A 21,886-nucleotide genomic window follows, 5' to 3' on the forward strand; every position below is an offset into this window, starting at 1 on the left:
AACAGATACCTACCGAGTAAACAGCCTGCGGTATAACAATTATCTACAAGAGGTGATTGGGAAGCACCCAAGTTCCCAAATTGCCTTAGTCGAGTGACTGCAATCGGTCAGCTGATCTGCAGCCCTTTTCCCATCCCATTTGTATCTTGAACATTTCCTGCAACTTGCAACCTTTTGCAATCTCTTTAAGTTTCAACATCATCAATTTTACCATCCTGTTTACTGTTTTCATCGCTTATTCCGCAGCTATCTATTGTATCTCAACAAGAGAATTCGGGTTTTACCCTAGTTTGCTGACCGTTGAGCTACTCGGTTATCATCTCGTCTTGTTGGTGCCTGGCCCTGAGGTGATCCACAATCAATGTAGAAAATCCGCCTACCGTATTGGCCTTGCTAATGGCCGGGAGACTGAGCTCGACCTTCGTAACTCGTCGAGCCCAATTTTTCATCTGAATTGCCATAAGGGAGTCGATCACCAGGTTTGCCGCCTGCTCCTCGTTGAGCTCTCTGCCTGGCATCATGTTCTCTGCGCATGTTTTGCCCATCGTACGCCGGAACTGGACGATGGTCTCTGCCTTCCCCAATAGAGAAGGACACTGCTCAATCTCGGCTAGAAGCGATTTCAGCTCATCATCTCCGGCCTGCGCTTGCACAGCTACGGTCGATTGAAGGTTGCTGAACAGGGAGAATCGGACATCCTGCCCCCACATGGGCAGCACGGAGGTCTCGGACATGGGTTTCGTATATCCTAGGCCAACGACTAGATTGCCACTTTCCGAGCCACTAGGGGAGTCTTGGATAGCCACGGATAGCCCTTCCAGTACATCTTTCTCGCAGAGAAGTGGGATGCATGATGTCTGGGCATTCTGGAGATATCCTTGATGTTGGCTGAGGAGTCCAATATCTTCGACCGCACCAAGGTTCAGAATCGAGGCGGGTAGCCCATGCTGCCGACGATATTGCACAAATGCGTCAAGGAAACTCGTGGCGGCCGCGTAGTTTGCTTGGGTGAGTGATCCTACAGTTCCCACCGCCGAGCCAAACATGACGAAGAAGTCGAGGATTATTCCTTCCACGGCGTGATGGAGGTTCCATGTACCATTGACCTTTGGCGCCAGGGTTGCCATCCATTCCTCGTACGTCATCTGTTCAAAAGCGCCGTCCTGTTGAAAAGAGTTAGCTTCTTGATTTGACTCACTTGAAAGGCGTTGGGGCATTGGTCCTACCTTCAGAGTTAAAGCCATTTGCAGAACGCCGGCGAGTCGCTTGGTGCATTGGGTGAGAGCACGCCTTATGTCTGCCATGTCGGTGACCGTGCCCTTCACACAAATAACTTTACAATCCTGGGCTTCGAGCTCGCGAATAAACGCCTGATCACTGTCGGATTCACCGGCAGATCGGGATAGATAGACAAGCTCACGTGCGCCGTTCTCGACCATCCATGTTGAGACAGAGCGCCCAATCCCACCCATACCTCCAACGAGCAGATAAGAAGCATCGTTAGGAAATTCTAGTGCATCTGGGAACGTCTGACACGGGAGGGAGTTGTTTTCCGTTGGCATCTGGATGACAATCTTCCCCATGTGGGTCCCAGCCTGCATATGTCGAAAGGCATTTTCTGCCTCGCCAGCCTCGAACACTTTTACAGGACGAATTGGTCGGATCTTGTCTTCCTTAAAATACTGGAATAGTGTTGCTTTGATGCTGGACTTGTAATTAGCACCTCAGCACCTCAATTATGTGGCTAGGGGCGCTCTTTCATCTCACCTATCGTGCAATTCTGAGTTGTCTTGGGAGATTTGGAACAGGTCCACCCCGATGAAGGTGCGGTTAGCAAGGAAGGGACTCATGCTGAGCACGCCATGAGTCAGAAAATCGCGTTTCCCAAGTTCAATCATCTTTCCATAAGGCGCAACGCATTCCCATGAAGCATGTAGAAGTTTTCCGGCAAGCGAGTTTAAGACAACGTCTACGCCTCGGCCGTTGGTCACCTTCATAATACTTGGCAGGAAGGACTCGTCTCTCGAGCAGAATATCCTGTCTCGAGGAACACCGATATTGTCCACCAGATGACGTGCCTTTTCCTCACTCCCCACCGTGGCATAAACCTGATGTTCCAACGTCAGAAAGTTGCATTACATGCCGGTTTTGAGACCTCGGGATGGCTGGACTCACCTCAGCGCCGAGCAATTGACAGATGTGAATGGATGCCAGGCCAACCCCTCCCGCCGCGGAGTGGACTAGTACAGACTGATGAATGGGTCAGTCAATGTAAAATTTGCAGGACTTCACGTTGCGAACGGACCTGTCCCTGGCGCACATTACCAACATGGATCAGTGCATAGATAGCAGTTATATACACTGACCACATAGCTGCCATATCCTGGCTAGAGATGTGCTCAGAGTATTTGACGCAGTTCCGGGCTGGAACTACTGTTCGAGTGGCCAATAAGCCAGAACCTATCATGCAAACATTATCGCCAACGTTGAAGTCCGTCACACCTGGGCCAAGTCGACGAACGACACCTGTGGCCTCGATGCCAAGTTCGTCTGGGTTGCCGACTAGACCCATCGATACCATTAAGTCCTATCTGCGTCAGCGTATGTTTTCCGAATGAGCTCGCGATGGAGGGAAAGGGAGGGGGGGAGGGTGGTAATACTCTGAAGTTGAGACCGACATATGCGATGTCTACCTCAACTTGTCCACAATCTAGCTCGGACTTCATAGCTTTTGGTATCCACTGAAGCGTATCCAGACGTCCAAACTGTGAGAATCTCAGTTTTCGAGGTGTCTCTGGTGAAACCGCCGAGGGGCGCTGCGCTTGTAGCGCCATCCAATGGGCCCGGCAGGTATGTACCACACCGCCACTCAATGCAAATTCGTACTCATTATCTAGATGAGGCGTATCTCTGTCTTTCTGGATCTTCGCGTGGACTTCATACACGGTCTTGGCTGAGTCGGCGCCGACACAGTCTACTTCAAGGACTGAGATATCTTGATGTAGCTCGTGTCTCAGTGCTCGCGCAAGCCCATGAATCATTCCTGCACTAGGGTCTTGACAGACAGATTGCGTTGCCTGCGTGACCCATAAAAGCCGGCGTTCTTTGCTCTCACACAGAAACCGTCGCAAAATAAGGTATGCCTCGTGTGAAATGTCCCGGAAGTATGAATCCTTCACGTCGTCTAAAATGATGACACCGTTTTGTTCGTCTTGCGGTACCTGATCTAGCCTGGCGATCTGGACGGTATGTCCTTTGCTTCGAAACTCCCTCTCAACATCTGCTACCCACTTCTCGTTGGGACAATGAGACACAAGGGTGACCTTCTCCGGCAGGACTAGTTCAACGGCCGGTCTTGAAATCATAGTGGCGGAAGACTGGCATGGCGGGCGCACATCATACACAGTCGTATCGGTCCCCGTAAACCCAGCGGCACGCAGTTCTTGGTCCCACCTTTCTGGCGAAACGTAAGGCTTCTCTGCTCGTCGGTCGCTCTCACCTAACCACCAGCCGGGGAGTACACCCTGCGCATGATGTTAGTAAACCGAACAATCGAGAGGATCCCGCCGGGGCAACCACGCACCATGATATAATCCGTATACAGCATATCTGTATGCAGTGTCAGAAGTCGAACCTTTTTGTAGCCAGTGACATACCTGGATAGATCTCCTGGAGCAATAAACGGCCGTTCGCACTCAGGAGCGTATGGACGTGCTGCAAGGTGGTATTCAGACTTGGGGTGGCATGAAGAACCTGAAAGTAACGCTGTCAATCTTGGAACCTCCCGAAACACATCCCGATCAAGACGTACATTCGAAGCGATGATCAGGTCGAAACTGTGAGGCTCGAAGCCCTGTTCTACCGGATCACGAGTGATATCCAACGTGCTGTATTCCATGTGCTCCTGGTCAAACATTTCCCGAGCCTTTTCCAAAAAGCCGGACGAAATGTCAGTAAACATATAGCGCGAGTACATGCGCACTCCAGTATGGGATTTCAGGTGCGGCAGGGCTCTCTTTGTCGCGGAGCCGGAGCCAGCACCAATTTCCAAAATACGGAGGGCAGGATTCGAATGGCAAAGCAGGCTGAGAAAGTGGCTCCAGTCCGTCTCCGCCGCCGGTGATTCGTAGAGTGTCTTCCAACTATTGTCCTCCATCAGGTATTCCAAAGCCGACTGCTCCCCGGTCATGAACTCCACACAGTGGGAGAAAATTAGCAGCATGCAAGGGAAGACGTGACCGCCAAACGTAGCTAATGGATCTTTCAGCGCCTTTTCCACGAATTCGGTCATTTCGTTTGGGTGCATCTGTGCCCACAGCGGCAACGCAGGATATAATACTTCCTGGCTGTCCGTGGTCTTCTTCTCGCATGTGCCTAATTCGTCTTTCAATCGGCGAATGTGAGGAGCCTCCGAGGTAACCCTCTCGACCCAATTTGCCAAGTAGACAAAGCTTGGATGCTTTCCAGCCGTGATCAAGGCCGCCTGGGTAAGGATCCACTCCTTCCATTTCATCAGGTGCGGTTGCTCCGACTGAACATGACGAATACGCTCTGCCGTAACGACGATGCACATTAGGCACAGGAAGCCTCCACACTTAAGAGTGTCTTCGTAATCAGGGTTGGGATGGGGTTCAGGTAACAAGCCCGTGGAAGGGAGCACGTCGATGTCTGGCTTCCAGTCCATACGCGAGGCCAGACATGGCGCACCGTTCGCTGCTGGGGAGTCCAGAGCATACAGGAGACCACTCTGCATGGAAAAGACCACCCGACTATCTACCATGCCGATGCCATTGCCGCATTGGCCTTGGCGCAATCCCTCCCAAGTCTCCACTTCCACCGTCATCTTCGGGGCCCCCTTGGCGATATAAAGCCGTTCAATCATGGCCGGTATATACATCATCTGAAGCCTGTTGGGAATCCCTGACGATGCCGCGACCCCCATCAGTTGCAGACACTGGTCGATAGCGCAGGGATGGATTGCGTATCGGCTTTCATGGAGCTCAAGGGGGTCGGTTACCGTCCCTAGAGCGATTCTACCGGTCGGGCTAGCTGTGATATCTTGCAGTCCTTGGAAACGAGGTCCGTACTCCAGACCCCGTCGATGAAGGGCTTGATACCACCTCTTGGACTCGACAGGCCGAGGGAAGGGGCAGGTGACTTTGCAATGAAGGGGCTCTGGATGGTCTGGTGTTATCTGGCCCTGGCAATGTATGTTCCAGGAGCCCCCATCATAAGCCGCGATGCTAAAGCCGTACCAATCCGAACTGACCCCATCCGCCAGCTCGATAGAATTGAATCTTGTGATGACTTCAATCGCATCATAACTCAGGAGTAACGGGGCTTTAAAGTGGACGTTTCGCAGGGAATATCCCATTATATCCGGATGTAATTGGTGAATCCCTTCTCCAGCCATGGCGATATATCCTGCTCCAGGAAAGGTCACCTGGCCCTGTAGAACATGTTCTGACAGCCACGGAACGTTGTCTAGATGAAGCATGTTTCTCCAAGCCGGTTCCAGGGCTGTCGATTCTCCAGTTCTTGATCCTAGCAGCTCATGATGTCGGTGTGGCCGAAGTCTCCAATCCTGCCACGGTCGGCCTTCCTTCAGGTAGCGGGTGTCATGTTGCCACGGATATCGTGGAAGGTTTGTCAATGTTCTTCCGGGGCCAATAATCGCAGATAGGTCAACTGAAAGTCCCATCGTCACTAAATGACCTGCTGTTGAGAGCAAGAGGGACCGGGCATCATCGTCATTTCGCACCAGTGTGGGGATATATACAGGGGGGTGTTTTGTTGTGGTCACACTCTGGACTATTTGTCGGATAGGGGCTGAAAGGACCGAATGAGGACCTATCTCGATCAATATCTGCCGGTGCCCTGTTTTCTGGATCAGGTTCTGGACAGCCCCGGAGAAGAGCACCGGGGACTCTAGATTTCGCCGCCAATAGGTCGCATCTAATTGGCCAGGCTTGGTTATGGTTTCGCCAGTGACGCTAGAAAACATGGGCAGCATGGACGTTTTATGTTCTATATGTCGAGCGACGGCGTCCTGGTAAGCCTGAGCCACGCGGCCCATAAACTCTAGAAGTGAGCTATTATCAGCATCCGATGTCATCCAGTCCATTCCATATATAGTCCCTTGTCTCCTGCAACTACCCCTCCCCACAATGGCGCTTCGAGGTAGCCCATCTCATACCAGGATCAGTTTAGGGGGTGGGGTTCCTTCTCACCTGAATGGTAAGGTACTCTGACAGCCATTTTCCTACAAAAAGTCTCTGGATTAGAAGACTTGATATGTGCCAAAACTTGGTCAATCTGGGCGCTGTCTCCTGAAATGGTCACGTTTTGAGGGCTGTTTTCACAGGCCACCATGACATGGTCAACCAGGAAAGGCGCTACCTCTGGCCGGCTCAAACCAACTGATGCCATGGTTCCCAGACCTTCCAGCGTTTTTGCCAGCTTTCCGCGATAATATGCAAGGATTATAGCAGATTGGAGGGTAATAGCACCAGCGGCGTAAGCAGCGGCCATCTCACCACTGGAATGGCCAACAACCGAGTGGAACTTTATGCCCCACTCCGCGAGGACACTCACGACACCCACCTGGAGTGCGGTGCAGAGTGCCTGGGATAGTTCAACTTCCTGCACACGAGATAAAATCGGGTCTTTGGCCAGTTCCTCTGTCCTGGAGGTAAGAGAAAGCTCTGTCGCTGGTAGAAATCACAAGAAAGACGTACCTTTCAACTTCCATTCAGGGGGGTCGTCTAGGCCTTGCAACGCCTCATCCATCTGATCAACGACTGCAGTAAAGCAACCATGTGTATGCATCAATGCCCTTCCCATTCCCGCCCACTGGGCCCCTTGACCCGTGAATACAAACGCGACATTGGAGGTTGAGGAGCTGTAGGTGAGCTTGTGAAAATTGGACGGATCCACGGGCACGTCTGGATAAGCCACGGCAAATGCACGATGAGGAAGATGCTCGCGTCGCACGGCCAACGTGTACGCAAGATCATGTAGAGTGGATGGTTGATGGTTGAGATACCGAGTCAGATCACCGACACGCCGATTCAGACTTTCCGCACTTTGTGCCGAGATGAACAACAGCTCCGAGTCCGTTGAGGTCAAGGGTGGCGGATCCATCGAGAGGAAAGAGGCCGCAGAGTCTAGGATGACGTGTGCGTTCGATCCCCCAATACCGAAGCAGTTGACACTCGCCCGCTCATGACGGTCCTCGGGCCACGGGATGGCCTCTAAGGGAACCTGGAGCTTGGATTCCGCGAGCCCGAGACGGGGGCTCGGGGTGTTGAAATGGACGTTTGGTGGGATTATACGATGTTCCAGTGCCAGGACGGCCTTGATCACGCTGGTGAGACCGGAGGCTCCCTCAGAATGGCCGACGTTGGGTTTGACCTGTTCAGATTTGTGTTAGTTCATGATGATTTGTGGCGAAGCTTGGGGGGGTGGGATATTCTGACACTTCCAATCGTCACCCCTGCACCCTGGAACAGCTTCCCAACAACAGAGGTTTCCACAGCGTCCCCGACCACGGTGCCAGTGCCATGGCATTCGAAAAATCCAGTATCTCGGAGGTTCTCTATCTGCGCCTGTCGGTAAGCATTCCGAATGAGAGTCTCCTGGGAAGTTGGGCTGGGATGGCTAATTCTTTGGGTCTTGCCATCAAAGTTAGTACACGTCGAGCGAATCACGGCCCGGATTGGATCATGATCACGTAGGGCATCACTAAGCCGCTTGACATAAACAGCATTGATTGCTTCTCCTCGACCATACCCAGTCGCTTGAGCATCGAAAGTCCGACAAGTTCCGCTCAGGGAGAGGACCCTGTTAGCAACCATGGTTGTAGTCATGGTCGGGGACAAGATGATATTAGTTCCCGCTGCTATAGCCGCTGAGCACTGACCTAACCGGAGGGCCTGACAGGCTTGATGCAATCCCACCAGTGATGCCGAACAGGCCGACTGGATCGTCATACTGCGTTTACTGTCAGACCCTACTCTTCCATTCATCATGGTGATGTCGGGCGGGAGGAGGGGGCTGTGAGGCAGACCTAGGACCTTTCAAGTCAAATTCATAAGAAACCCTGTTGGAAAGTGCGAATTCTCCGGTTCCAACCGCGTGATAGCGGTCGGTCTGTTGGCCGCTCTTGAAGGACATCTCCAACCAGTCCTCTCCAAAGAGGCCAACAAAACAGCCGATATCCTGCCCCTGCCACTTCCTCGCTCCCGCGTTCTCAAGACATTCCCAAACCACTTCGAGCAATAGCCGCTGTTGCGGATCCATTCGCATGGCTTCTTGTGGGGTGATGGAGAAAAAGGGGGCATCAAAATAGGACGGATCCTCCTGCAGAAAGTACCCGCTGGTAGGAGCCTTCCCGGGCTCAAAGAAAGCCTCCGCATTATAGCGGCTCGAAGGAACGGGACAGTGGCCATCTCGCTTGTTCACCAAGAGTTCCCAGAATTCTTCTGAAGAGGAGACTCCACCTGGCAGTCGCAGGGCCATTCCGACGATGGCGATAGGCTCATCTGCGGGAATGACCTCAGTGTCTTGACACAGGGTGGCGTGTTTCCCCAGATCAGACATTATGGGTTGATAAAGTGTGACCCTGAATGCTTGTATCGATGTCGCAGCTAGGCAAGTTGATTCCTGTGAATAAGACAGGGATTCGTTCTAGACAAGTAGCAAAGGCGGCCGCGGCACCATCAGTCGTATTGATATAACAGATTGGCAGTGAGAATCCTTTTTGCCGAAATTTCGCTGCGGAGGATCCGAGGACTCTGCCTATCTATATAGTGAACCCCTCGCGTATGACTTGATCTTCCTGTCAAGTGAAATGAGATGACGTGTTCGATGCATCGTGGGAGAGCCTGTTCTGCATGATGTCTGATCCAGTTGACCGCTCTTTCGATTCTAGGTACTCATCACATATTCCCTAGATTCGAGAGAAAGAAATAAATAATAAAGAACATAAGAAGAGGCAGGAAAGGTAAAGGCCGCCAATTCTCCTCTGACCTCTGACCTCTATAGCCCTATTCCACTATTATGAGCGATAACGTCGACTGGTATCAAAACCAGGTCATTTTTCTGACTGGGGGTACTGGTAACTTAGGAGCGTGTTTGCTCTACAAGCTCTCACTTCAGCTGCCCACGAAAAAGATCTTCGTCCTCTGTCGCGGGTCGGTGCGCCGTGCAGTTGAGAAACTGGAGACCGCAATGCCCGAGCATCTCGACCTCATCCTAGATACACGCAAAGTTCAGTTTATAGTTGGAGACACAGCCCGACCTGGGTTGGCGTTGAAATCACCAGACCTTCAACGCCTCCGTGACGAGGTCACTGTGGTCCTCAACTCAGCCGGCGACATTTCACTCCAACGATCACTCTCAGCGTCGATACAGGTCAATTGTGTCGCTCACTTGGCGTTGATGGATCTCTGTAGAAGCTTCAGCCACCTTCAAACATTCCTGCACGTTTCGACTACGTCCGTGAACTACTTCCTGCCAGCGGGAGTCATCGAAGAGCGTCTGTACTCGGTACGTGACAATGAGCCGGAACCAAATGTGCAGCTCTCGACTATCCAGGAGACAGGGAGATCAGACTTGGAAGACGCTTTCCCAACTCCGTATGCCTTGGCCAAACATATTGCGGAGAAGGTAATCCTCAGTCAGGCCGACTGGCCTTTTCTCGTTCTCATCGTGCGGCCATCGCTGTTCAGTCCTGCCTTGCGCGACCCGTATCCACTATACGGATCAAACGAGTCAATCCTGAAGACCCTAGGCATGAGCATGGGCTCCCACTGGTCTCCCTCCCGACTGCTCCAGGGATTCGGAGAAGAGACCATCTTGGATGAGATCCCCGTTGACCTGGTGGCCAACACCTGCTTGGCTCATCTTGCGGCCGGGTCGGGGGGGATCGTGCACGCCGCTGCGAACCTCTATATGCCACGGAAGCTTGGTGATATCGCTGTTCAGTGCCACCGATACGTACCCGTCGATCTGATTGAAAGGATTTCTAAAGGTGGCGACCCTACAGGTGCCGAGGATCTGGGGCCTCTTTCTTTCCGCATATTGCTGCGACATGCTCGAACTTGGAGAATCGAATGCCACCGGTCTCAGCATCTGCAAAGAAGTAAGAATCCTGCACTAGGGCTCAGCCTCGAGGGACACGACTTCGAGGCTTTCATGCAGCAGCGCTGCGAACTTATGGCGAAAATCATTGCTCGCCAGCTAAGTCAGGCCGGATGATCGATCCTCGTTGCACCAAAGGAACGGTCGGTGGACTTTCCCCCTTGGTAGATATGCGTGAGTTGCGAAAAAACTTCGGTGATGGCTTTCTATGTGGATACTACTAGACTTAACTTGATTATATGAGTTGAGTCTAGACTTATTTCAGACGTATTACTTGAATACTAGCCACCTAAGGCAGCTATATCTATGTACTTATGTAGATAGTTACCTACATAAGCACTCAGTCCATGACATTCTCGAATACTACGTATTCCGACCCAACCAATCCATTCCACAACAGTGAACCTTGAACACAAACCTCAAAAACCTAATACCAAATAACAAACAAAAAACACCCTCCATACACCCCAAAAATACCCGATTCAAACCCCCAACCAATCACAAGCGGCGCTTGCCCCCCGGAATCGCAACAAATCGCCAAATTGCCACGAACCGGTTACAGAGCTTTACAGGACGTGTTGGCCAACGCGGGACGCGATGGGAGATTGATGCCTTTTGGGTCCGTGGTTGGGAATTGAGGTTATTAGTTGGGTGATTTGGGTGGGATTGTATTATCACTGTGAATGGGTAGGTAGGGGGGTACTTTGTCATGAGAGCATGCATAAGTGGGAATGTCACTCTTGTGCGGCCAGTAGAGACATCGGAGCAAAGTCCAGCTAAGTTATTCCGTAAACATCACATTCAATCACTAATAAATACATATCATACAAATCAAGGCGCAGCCAACACCATCCACCACCACTCTCTCACAACCCACCCGGTCTCACCCCTCTCGTTACAGCCTTGACGCACAACAACGCCCACCTCTTCCATCCACCCAAGCAGCAGCTCCACCTCCCAGGCCCCCATAGTAGGCTTCACCATAGTAGTGACACTGCCTGCGCTGACACCCGGCCGTGTGGCGATACACCCCACGACAGCAGCCAGCGCCAGGTCCCACAGCACCTTGACGAAGCCGCCGTGGATGTCGAACCACATGGGGATTTTCTCGGGTACCGAGATCTCCGGGGAGATGGTGAGCAGCGGGGGACAGGGGTGCGCGGTCGAAACCAGTTTGTCTTGCAGGGGGTTCCCGTAGATGTATCGGTCTGTTGGGTGGAGTCCGACAGAGAAGTGGAGTTTGTCTTTGTCGATGAGTCGCGTCAGGTAGCCACCGTCCGTGAGGCCGAATTTCTCCAGCGGCGGATCACGCGGCTTGAGGAGGAGTCGGCCCTCCGCGGCGAGGTTGATCGCTGCGAGAATGTCGCCGTCTTCGGCGTGGTAGTTGACGTCGAAGGAGCCCTTGGTTTGCAGGGCTGGGTCCAGGATGGTGGTCTTGAAGCGGGCGGCGCGACGGAGCTCTGTACATTCAATGGCGCGCTTGCGACCGAGGGTTTGGAGGAAGAGGTCTGTGATGGTGTAGTTTCTGCCGGGGCTGATGCGCCCGCGGTTGCTGCTTGAGATGACTCGGTCGGTCATTAGGGACTGTAGGGCGTTGTTGATTAGGTCTTCTCCGAGGTGGGAGAGGGTCACGCGCGCTTCGGCGGGTTTGTATTTCTCTTCGAAGGTGACGACGTTGGCGCGCACCCAGCTCTTGGCTGCTTCCATTTGGGCGAGCTCCTTCTTCCGTGGTCCGGCTTGCTTGGGCTTTTCTGCTAGGGGAGCAGCGTAGGGTACCCCGGCGAGGAGCGCGCGTCGCCGGTTGACTGTTACCGAGTTGTTGGCTTGGTGCACCTCTTCCAGGGACGTGAGTGGCTCCTCGCGGATTTCGAAGACACTGTCGAATTGTTCCCGAGTAGCAGGGAGATCGGGGTGAGTTTCTGATCTGGGGACGTCGACCTGTGTGTTCGCCCAGTTCGCCAACCCCACCCAGTCGTACCCGTCTAGGTCGTCGTAGTTGATCGGTGGGACTTGATCTTGCGCATATGCTTCGATGAACCGCTCTTGGAAGTCGCTTTGCATCTTGGCGAGTTGCAGTCGGTTTTTGTTGAGAATCGCCTTGCCCCTGTCCTGGATGAAGGTCTCGTCGTAGTCTGGGAAGGCCTTTGAAACGAGATTCCAGTCTACCATCCGCCCATCGTAACCCCCTGCCAGGGTGCGAACAATAACAATGGCGGTCATGATGCGCTGGAACAGGTTGGGTGAGACTAGACGAGCAAGGCGGTTTCGACGGATACGTGGAACGTCATCCTGTGCTGTCGCAGCAGCTTCCGCCTTGCCTGCTTCTGAGTGCAAGCCCATTTCTGGATCTAGCATGTTCAGTCGGTCCATCGGGGACTCAAGGTACTCCGATGCGGATTCGCGTAGTGAGCGGCGCTTGCCCCCCCTCTGTCGTCTAGTCACAGGCCGTCCAATTATAGCGGCCAGCCCCTCGGGCTTGGGCTCGTCGATATCGAAACGGATGTTCCCGTCAACCGGAGCGCTGTCGAACGAGTCGTAGATGGCTTGGTTGATGTACATCAGATCGTCACTCTTTACCCCCAGGAAATCTTCGTTTTCAAGCTCCCAACGGAGAATGGTCTCGTTATCCCGGAAGAACCCAACAGACCGCGGATCTCTGAGATCCGACTTTTTCAAGGTGTCTCGGCGAGTCTTATTCAACAGGTCTTCAAGCGATCGCGGCAAGTCACCGCCCACCCTGGGAGACTGCAGGGCGGCGAGGCCAGCATCTGTTGAGAAGGTCCCTGAGCTAGCATTGAAAGTCTGTTTCGGGCTCATGAGCATCGCGTAAGGAGCGATGGATGATATGGGAATCCAGAGACGCTTCATGTTGGACCCATCCTGAAGAGGGTTGGCACGTCTCTTTGTCGAGCGGCCTACCTGGTCCGGGCTGAAGATTGAGGTTAAACCAGACACAGAGCCATCTTGTCCGGAGCGGCGTTGAATACTCGCAAGGCGCACCACTTTCGGGTTTGCTGGGTCTTGTTTGCCACGTGAGGAGTTCAGCCTCTGGAGCAGCCTCCTCTGAATGCTCCGGCCCTTTCTCCTTTCCTGCGCCAGTATAGAGGCGGGCTTTTCTTGCAGATGCACCCTGAGCCCAGGGTCAACCGGAATCGGATAAGTCGTCTTCGGGTCCTTGAAAACTACTTTTCGGCCACCGTTTTTACTAAGATCTGGGTCGACTTCGACGCTGGGAGGTAAGGGGATGCGTGATTCCGAGGCCAAGATCGTCGCTTGCATGTCTTTAATGCGGGGATCGTCTGGCTGCAGCTCCGACTTACAGATCATGCTTCTTGTCACCATCACGCCTTTGCTGTCTTTGCCACTGAATGTGAACTGCCGGAGCTTTCCAGCGTCAACGAGGTGTTTGACCGCCGTCCTGACGGTCCGCATGTCGGGTGTCTTTTTGTATTTCGTTTTCTTCCAGGCCGTCGCGAACGGGTACCAGAGGTCAGCACCAAGGGGAAAGGCTCCTCCAACCTTATCCACGATGTCCATCACGATTTTTCTGCGTAGATAGCCCATGGATCCTCCCTTTTCTGCCATCTTCATCCTCGGACTCGACGTTTCTGGGGCCTGTAAGGCCTGGGAGTTCTTGCCCGTGCCATTGGCCCCGTCTGATGTGCCTGCATTTGGAGTAGCTGGTGTGATGTCCTGGTTAGATAGAGAGCCCATGCTATCTCCTGCGGAAGGGTCTCCCATTGCACTCTCCGGTAGGCTGCTCGCCGGACGGGCTTTTTTCAGTGGCGTCTTAGTAATTCGAGTAGGAGTCGTGGAGTTTTGGTCCCTATCTGTACTTGTTGGTTGTTCGGGAGTGGGAGACTCTGTCCGTTTGCGCTTAGAATGCCCCCTGGCAGTTATGGGTGTCCCATCTGCGGCGGAGCCACTGGGACTGTAAGCCACCGCCATAGAAACATCGGCGGAGTCGACTTCACGTTCATCGAGGCGTCGGTGTTTTACAGCCTCCTCCCTCAACGGAGAAGATTCCATAAGAGATGCATGCTGTCGCAAGCTCCTTTTGACCCCTCTTGAAGGTGTAGTAAACTGAGATGCGGTGGCAGGGGTACTCATTTCACGGTGATCCTGTTGGGCCGGAGTTGCCGGTTCGCTTTGCCCGGGCTCGGCTTCTTCGACGAACCATGGCAGGGACAACAGCTTAGGCGATTTGAAAGCGGCGAGGCGGCTGATCCTTGGTCGGCCTTGTCTCTTGCCGGCTGGTCGTCGGCGCCCACGAGGCGTAATATAAACCCCCGGATTGGAACGTTCCATCAGGAGAATACTGTACTCTGTCCATGTTTCGTCAAGACCGAGACATTTCAATTTCTCCAATTCTGACATTCCATGGAAACGTTCGGAGTCTTCCCTGGTTTTCAATTTCCTGGAGTACCTGGGCTCCACGATGCGTGCGGACTCGGGAGTATCGAGCAATTCTCTATCAGGGACGTCTGGATCCTCTATTTTCAACCTGATCGGTGTGCCCCTGGGGCGCCGAGGAGTGCTGTCGGGGTCTCTGGATCCCCCTGCAGGAAGTTTCCTTTCGCCTGGGTAGATGGCTAAAAGGCGGTCAACATCAATTCCCACTCGACACCGCCCGAACAATGATTCCTTACCGTAACTGCCATCGTCCAACTGCATTGCTTTTAGATCGCTGCTGGAACAAACGTAGTCCTGAGGCCCGACTGTCGCGATGCATTCGAAAAGAGACGCACGGCCCTTCTTCACCAGATCTTTCGTGGGCACCGTCCGAGCTAGACCATAGTCATCAAGTTCAGGCTGCGCATTCGCGGGAGGAGGACGAAGGCTACTCGGTTTATTACCCTTGGGTGTGTATTCCACGGCTTCCCACGCTGCCTCTCCGGCGTCCACGACCTTTCGGAAGTTGCCCGCCGAGTACTGGATGTAGTGAGTGATGGTCTTTTGCAAGGCTATGTCGCGCACAATGGCCCGATGGCGCAGATGCAAGGGCTGCGACAGTTGCCAGCATTCCACCAGTCGAGTCAACATGTTTTCTAGTGGCCTGCGATAAAATTGTCCGAAGCAGGTTTGTAGAGCTTCCTATGAAAGATCAGTCCCTGGTTTGGTTTCGGCTTCTCGAAACTGACAAGCCGGTCGCCACTTACCCGGTTGGTGCACCCTGCGGTGCCTGTCGCATCGACGACATCGAAAACCTGATTGTGGACGACTCGGTCCGGGGTCCAGATGGGAATGGGTCGACCGAACACCTCCACGTCCTCGTCTCGCTTGGCCATATTCAAGCCGTCGGGGGTTTGCAACGACGGCTCGCCTGCCCCTTGCGTGGGGTCCATGTCCTCGTCCAGCTCGGCATTCGCTTCCTCGAGGTTGCTGATGAGACTCTGGCCATACTCATGGAACAGTTCGTAGTCCCGCTTAGTCGGCTCTCGCACAAGCCTGACGCAAGAATGAAAGTGTTTCCCGGTGCCGGTATACTGGGACAAGGCCCTGACTCTCATGAGCAGACCGATCCTCTCAAACTTGCGGAGCGATCGAGACAAGATTTTCCACCTCCACCGATCCGCAAATCCAAGTCGCGTTTTCAAATCATGGCGCGAGATAATCTCGTGCTCCCGAAGGATGCTGAAAAGATTGTCGAGGTACTTCTCGAAATCGATCATCTGATCATCATCTGGCCTGGCGTCCGGTCCCGCATCGGTTGTCATCCCCGTTGTGGAATGCTCCGGCACCAGGAACTTGCGCAAAGTACACAGGCTCGTACGCGCAGATTTGATTTGGATGGCCCGTTTCTCGATGTATCCCTTTTTCTGTAACATGTCGGTTCTCTTGGGAACGGAGCGCTTGTCCTGGCCACTGAGCCGGACGAGTTCGGTCTGAACGATGCCTTGGGACTTGCGCGAGGCGATGATCGATAGCAGGGTAAATTCCATCGGAAGCACCTTGGTCTCATCCGGTTCGTGGCCAGTGATTGCGAGCCAGGTTCTTTCTTCGGACACAAACACCCGGATGTCCGACGCGCTCTCTTGGCCGTCGCGCGCATCGGGTTGGGCGCCGCCGTGCCGTTCCGCATCATCTAAACTCAAGTGATTCCATTCTCGGTTTTGGCCCACCGACACCTCGGGGTTTTTGGTTAGCCATAGCCAAACCTTGGCTTGAAAGCGACGATCGACCGCCTGCGTGCGACTTGAGCCCTGCTGGGGAGCTTTCGCATAGAACGTATCGACCAAAGCCAAGACATCCGACGGGGAGGCGCCTAGACACCGTTAGCGGTCGATCCACCATGCCATGGAAAATCAGTGGTGCGTAAGTGAGAGGTCAATTTGGTTGCATGTCATGAAGACGATAGTACCCTCCACACCTGGTGGGGATCCCATTGGCCAAGACGCCAGACGGGTAAGATGCAGGCTGCAGGATGAAAATACGCCCCATACTAAACTATGCGGTACTAGTCTCGTAGACTAACCACGAGGAGACCAACCGAATCCAATCCCATAACAAAAAAATAGAGAGGCAAAAGTCACCAACCTTGAGCACCGCAAAGGGCTATCTCCGCTAACAAAAAATCAATCAGGTCGCATAGACTAGGAGCCATCTTTTTCCATGACTAGGGTCAGGGCTAGGCGAAAGAAACCAAGAGGAAAAAATTTTCCCGGACTTATATTAGGCCGTGCTCATGACTTTGATGAAAATAGAGTATATTTTAGAGGTCGAGAAAAAAAAGATCCGATTGATGGTGGAGCGAGAGGCGTGATTCGAACCGTTGTCGTCGAGGGAGAAAAATGAGGAATGCGTAGAGAACCTCAGGCGGGGGTGGCACCGCACGTGATGTGACCTGTATGCCTGTGGAATCAGGCATACAGGCACATATCTCTCTCTCTCTCTCTCTCTCTCTCTCTTTTTTTGGTTAGTCATCACCGATCTTCCTGGCGTTTCTATCCTTGAGTCTGAACAATAACCCCGAGTCGTAACAATACAGATGTCTTGACAGCTCCACCTGACATCGATCGGCTACAGTGAATCATATCCAATAATCCAATACTCCGAGTACTTCGGACGTCTCCATGGGTCCACCGTGTTGAATGGACTGGACCGGACTCGTTCCATGGAAACACTCACGATCTGACCAGCTATCCCAATACGACCAACTCTTGACCCGACATGACACTCCTCGGTCAATTGATTTGTGGAGAGATGTACCATTGATCCCTAATCTACTGGAGGGACAGAAAGCATAAGACTGTTTCAATTTGATAACGCTGAAGAAAAGTTGGACAAAGAATCCAGCGTGAGCAGGCTGGGAGCAGCATGACATCATCAGGCGATTACATCATGCCACGCTTGGCCCCCGATTTCAGGCCCGGCTTGAGACAGCCTTAGGCCAGACCGAGACCCGTTGTTTCCGGCCTGATTATTATTGGCAACACTTGCTGCATTGCCACCGAGACCAAGAGAAAAATATCGTCGATGTGTTCAATCTTCCAATTTTCTTCTTTTTCCTTTTCTTTCCTTCTTTAATATTCTTGACTATCAGTCGAGTGCAGATTTGATTTCTTCCACACCACATCATGAATTGACGTCTCGCTAATCATACCTCTATCGTCTACTCACCCTTGACTGTTTCTCAACCCGGTAGTTTATACATCGCCCTCCATACTTATGGACGAGGAAGAAGGACAGACGACGGCGGCGGTAAATGCGTCGGAGCCGCCTCCCCTGCCCTACACCTTGCGCACTCGCAAGAAGTCCATTGCTATCTTCTGGATCTTGTTCATCATCGATGTCGTGGCGCAACCGTTGGCCCTGTATTGGGCCCTCTGGTATGCCACTGATTTGTCCCACAATATAGGTATGTCGCCAATCATCGCTGGTCCAATTCAACTGGACGCCCAGCTAATCGTCGCCTCTCCACAGTCTTTTCGATCGTGACCGCGTCGTTGGGGGGCATCTCGGTGTTTGAATACTTCTACCGGCTCTACAACCTCTTCCGCAAAGACTCCCGAGCCCGGCCCTTGAACGCAAGGAAGTCATGGGTAAGCGATCGACACCGTCTGGGTTTCACATAACGGTGGTACTGATGTAATAATGTGGTAGCTCGACTTCTTTCAGATCAATTTCACCATCGTCTGGTTGATTCTCGCCGTCGAGCTCGTCGTGTAAGTAGCAATAAACGTCGTGGATAGACGATGCGCTAACGACACTAGAGGATCGGTAGCGGAAGAACCACACGGTAAGATCACTTAGAAGGCTTGTTTCGTTGGTCAATCGCGATACATTGGCTAACGGTATGGCGACAGTTCGACTCGTGGCCATGGTCCTCCCGACCGTCATGTTTTATTTCGGCGCGGTCTACCTCTCCCTCGATATTCTCCGCCTCTTCGGCTTCAAGGCCCCCTTTCGGATCTCCTCGACTCCCAAAGGATCGACCATGCCTACCGCGCTGTATGTCATGATTGAGGATGTGGTCGCGGTCGATGGCGCGGGGGGTCAGATCTACCGCTACGCCCTTCGAACCCGATACTTGTCCAGCCCTTACTTTCGCCGGATGCTCCGAGAGATGAACTTTTTCTGGACCGGAGGGGCGCTCATCTGCGCGGGAGGCATCACCGCAATCGTCTTTACCACCTCCCGGCCGGTCGCATTCACGGTATGTCATCCCCTCGTCGACCACCCCAATTCGGGTTGATATGTCACGCCGTGCCAAGAAAATTGAGCGAAACTAACGGGGAAAATGGCGCAGCTTGGCTGGTCCCTCCCAATTGTCTGGGCGATTGTCTGGACGCTGATCACGATCCCGTGGGTCCAGAGCGATCTACGGCGCGAAAAGCAAGCGTGGCAGGAGAATCGTGCCCATGGTGGCATCCCGTTCACCGACGATGTCAACGCGACCAGCGCTCGCACGCGTCTCGAGTCCGTCCAGGAACATTTTCCTCACATCCTGCCGTGGCTGCGCGAGAAGCCATCCACCTTGTCCGACGGACAGTCCGCTACCTAATCCGCCTTCACATCCTAAACGCCCATGAACACCCCCGATGAGCGTCCTCATCCCTGATTCAAACCTGACGATACCTTGATGACAGAAGAAAACAAAAAAGCATGCAAGACGCACGACATACACGATCGATATACTATTGTTTTTTATTTTTTTTTTTCACTTGATGCATGAGCTCGCAGGTGTTGCGGTGCTTTCGAGGGTAGACTGCTAAGATAAACGCTGTACTTTACTATGTTCCATATTGATACCCAATACAAGTTGCATTCCTATCTCAAGCGTCTAGCAGAATTGGCATTAACAATTCTAGTCATCATGCCGATACAAGGACTTTGCTCACAGCGGACATGGTATGACTAGAAGGTCGTATGGTGTATTACAAGTAGATGAAAATCAAGATTATCGGGAAGTATTAAATATTGGCATCCAGAAAGTCAACTCTAATTTTAGAGTTTCGGAGACCACAAGGATGTATACCTGAGGCACCTTATCCATGGATTATCATGGTGACTAATCATGTGACTCTCTATCAACCAATCTTATTTGCTTCAAGCACGCCTCTTCCTAGATCTACCATGACTTAAAGAGGTAATAAGCTTATCAGTAGATATTTGTTTATTAATGTGTTATAAAGTAAGTTTTATCAATATTTTGCGGACCGTATTCTGCTAATCTTCTTTGACATCTCCGCCAACATCTGCATATATCTGCATGTCATTTCCGACGATCCACTTTCCCCAATTCGGACAACCATAGCACAGCTGTGTAGCCTCAGCCATCCATCTCTCACACCTCTTCTCCCTCCTCCTCCACCACCACCAAATGGCAATCACTTCTCCCGGAGACGATCACGAAGCCTTTACACAATGGGCCATCTCCAAAGGCGTGCAAATCAAAGGCATTGCCCCGGCCCATTTCCCCGGTCGACGTCTTGGCATGATCGCCACCAGGACGATCAAGGTACGCGACACGATAGTAGACTCGTTCCAGAAGCGACTAGACCCATTGATAGAAACAATTCTAATCAACGATTGCAGGAGAATGAAGTGATGCTCAGCATCCCCCGGGCAGTAATGCTAACCAGGGACTCCATTCCCCCATCATTCGTGGAGCAATTCCCCGAAGACACACCCAACCACGGAATTCTGGCCGCATTTCTCACCCACGCAGACACAGACGTTCTCCAGGACATCGAACCCTGGCGCAAAGTATGGCCCTCCTTCCGCGACTTCCAAGACACCATCCCCCTCCTATGGCCGGACCGTCTGCGCGCATCCAGCTCCACATCATGGTCCGGTCCCTCATTACTCCCGCCGTCCATCTCCGGCCGGTGGAACTCGTTCCGCAAGACGCCTGCAGGCGCGGATTACGAGTCCACGTACCAGAACTTACTACCGCAGCAGGAAAAGCGCGTCCGGAAAGCCTGGGAGTACGTTGTCTCTGCGTTTCCTGAGACGAATCCTGGTACTTTCGCGTATTACTATTTCATCGTCAACTCGAGGAGCTTCTATTATGTTTCTTCGCCTGGTGATGAGTCCGAGGATTGGAATGATGATGTTGGGATGGTCCCTTTTGCGGATTACTTCAATCACGTGGATGATGCGGTATGTGCTTGCTTTGAAGTTGCCTATCGGTCTCCGTAAAGACCAGGCTGATGATTGTTGAAGCCGTGCGATGTTCATTTCGATGGGAAAAAATATACGTTCACAGCGAAGAGGCAGCATGGTATGAGTCGAACTTTTCAACCTTTACTGGGCTATATAATCTAATCACGTGCGCAGAAAGGGGTGAAGAAGTGTATATGAGCTACGGACCACACTCGAACGACTTCCTGCTAGTCGAATGTGAGTCTCAGACCTCGACATCATTACAACCATCAGCACTAAAAAGAAAGAAACAGACGGCTTCTGCCTAGACGACAACGAATGCGACTCCATCTTCCTCGACGACATAATCTTCCGCGAACTCACACTGTCACAAAAGAAAGAACTAGCCTCTCGCGACCTCTTCGGGTACCCCCTCCCTCCCCAACGTTTCTCTCCTCTCTCCCATACTAACAATTTTCCTTGCAAAAAACAAAGCAACTACGAAATAACATCTGCAGGCCCCACCCTATCAGTCGAAGCAGTCGCCTGTCTAAAATACATGCGCAAAGGTCCCTGGAGGAAATATCTCCGCGACAAAACAGGCTCCGACCCGCCCACCACTGCTCGCATCATCAAGAGCTGGATCGAGGCGTACCTTAAAGAATGCACCACCACGATCGACATCATTGAGTCCTTGCTTGATCTGACCAAGTCACCTTCCCCGGGGTCTATACCCGAGTTCGGCTCCGAACAGTGGAAGCAGGAGAGGCTCGCGATGCTGCTTTCGAGGTGGAGGCAAATTGAGCGGTTGTGTGAGAACGCCCACGCGGCGGTTCTAGGAACAGCTCATGATTAAGTCCCAACGCAAGTATTACCTTTTCAAGGGAGGGCTAAGACCGTCAGTGGTTCTCGTGCTTTGGGTCCTTCTCCCTTCGCCATCCTCTTCAGTCTCTAAGAAACCATCAAATCGTCGGACCTATCCTAGGTCCTGGAGAATCACATCCAAAGGAAATCTTCACTCGTCAATATGAATAACTTGTCCCGATGGCGTTGAGGGATACACGAATAACAAAACAGGATACTACTTTTAACAGGCTACATCCACCACCAGGGGAACAGAAAACGGCACATTACATAGAAACCAGCGACAACACTA

The 21,886-nt window shown here is 52.5% G+C and overlaps 5 protein-coding genes across 5 annotated transcripts; 3 read left to right on the forward strand and 2 right to left on the reverse strand.

The window, feature by feature from the left end:
• Positions 1–100: 100 nt before the first annotated feature.
• On the reverse strand, positions 101–8,545 carry BDW47DRAFT_89081 (acyl transferase domain-containing protein). Its single transcript, XM_024820140.1, has 12 exons — positions 7,479–8,545; positions 6,738–7,413; positions 6,231–6,680; positions 3,812–6,081; positions 3,657–3,753; positions 3,584–3,609; positions 2,661–3,524; positions 2,306–2,587; positions 2,176–2,250; positions 1,768–2,108; positions 1,227–1,704; positions 101–1,163 (listed from the first exon to the last, which is right to left on the reverse strand). The coding sequence occupies exons 1-12, from the start codon at positions 8,028–8,030 to the stop codon at positions 306–308; spliced, it is 6,969 nt and encodes a 2,322-aa protein (XP_024674590.1). The 5' UTR covers positions 8,031–8,545; the 3' UTR covers positions 101–305.
• Positions 8,546–9,331: 786 nt separating this feature from the next.
• BDW47DRAFT_101361 (uncharacterized protein) lies at positions 9,332–10,318 on the forward strand. The gene has a single exon (XM_024811644.1). It carries the CDS (start codon positions 9,442–9,444, stop codon positions 10,258–10,260), a length of 819 nt encoding a protein of 272 aa, XP_024674591.1. The 5' UTR covers positions 9,332–9,441; the 3' UTR covers positions 10,261–10,318.
• Positions 10,319–10,855: 537 nt separating this feature from the next.
• On the reverse strand, positions 10,856–16,960 carry BDW47DRAFT_89162 (putative TFIIIC transcription initiation factor complex subunits Tfc3). The gene is made up of 4 exons (XM_024820141.1): positions 16,681–16,960; positions 15,303–16,408; positions 14,793–15,237; positions 10,856–14,735 (listed from the first exon to the last, which is right to left on the reverse strand). The coding sequence occupies exons 1-4, from the start codon at positions 16,745–16,747 to the stop codon at positions 10,975–10,977; spliced, it is 5,379 nt and encodes a 1,792-aa protein (XP_024674592.1). The 5' UTR covers positions 16,748–16,960; the 3' UTR covers positions 10,856–10,974.
• An 851-nt stretch (positions 16,961–17,811) lies between these two features.
• Positions 17,812–19,147, forward strand: BDW47DRAFT_123595 (uncharacterized protein; the record flags this gene model as incomplete). Its single annotated transcript, XM_024816084.1, has 6 exons — positions 17,812–18,001; positions 18,067–18,185; positions 18,247–18,308; positions 18,357–18,382; positions 18,450–18,799; positions 18,893–19,147. 6 exons carry the CDS (start codon positions 17,812–17,814, stop codon positions 19,145–19,147), a joined length of 1,002 nt encoding a protein of 333 aa, XP_024674593.1.
• A 697-nt stretch (positions 19,148–19,844) lies between these two features.
• Positions 19,845–21,884, forward strand: BDW47DRAFT_89170 (ribosomal N-lysine methyltransferase). Its single transcript, XM_024820142.1, has 6 exons — positions 19,845–20,104; positions 20,182–20,748; positions 20,812–20,869; positions 20,926–20,988; positions 21,045–21,156; positions 21,226–21,884. Exons 1-6 carry the CDS (start codon positions 19,967–19,969, stop codon positions 21,584–21,586), a joined length of 1,299 nt encoding a protein of 432 aa, XP_024674594.1. The 5' UTR covers positions 19,845–19,966; the 3' UTR covers positions 21,587–21,884.
• Positions 21,885–21,886: the final 2 nt, after the last annotated feature.

Source organism: Aspergillus candidus (assembly GCF_002847045.1).
Source record: "Aspergillus candidus strain CBS 102.13 unplaced genomic scaffold BDW47scaffold_8, whole genome shotgun sequence".
Lineage (NCBI taxonomy): Eukaryota > Fungi > Ascomycota > Eurotiomycetes > Eurotiales > Aspergillaceae > Aspergillus > Aspergillus candidus.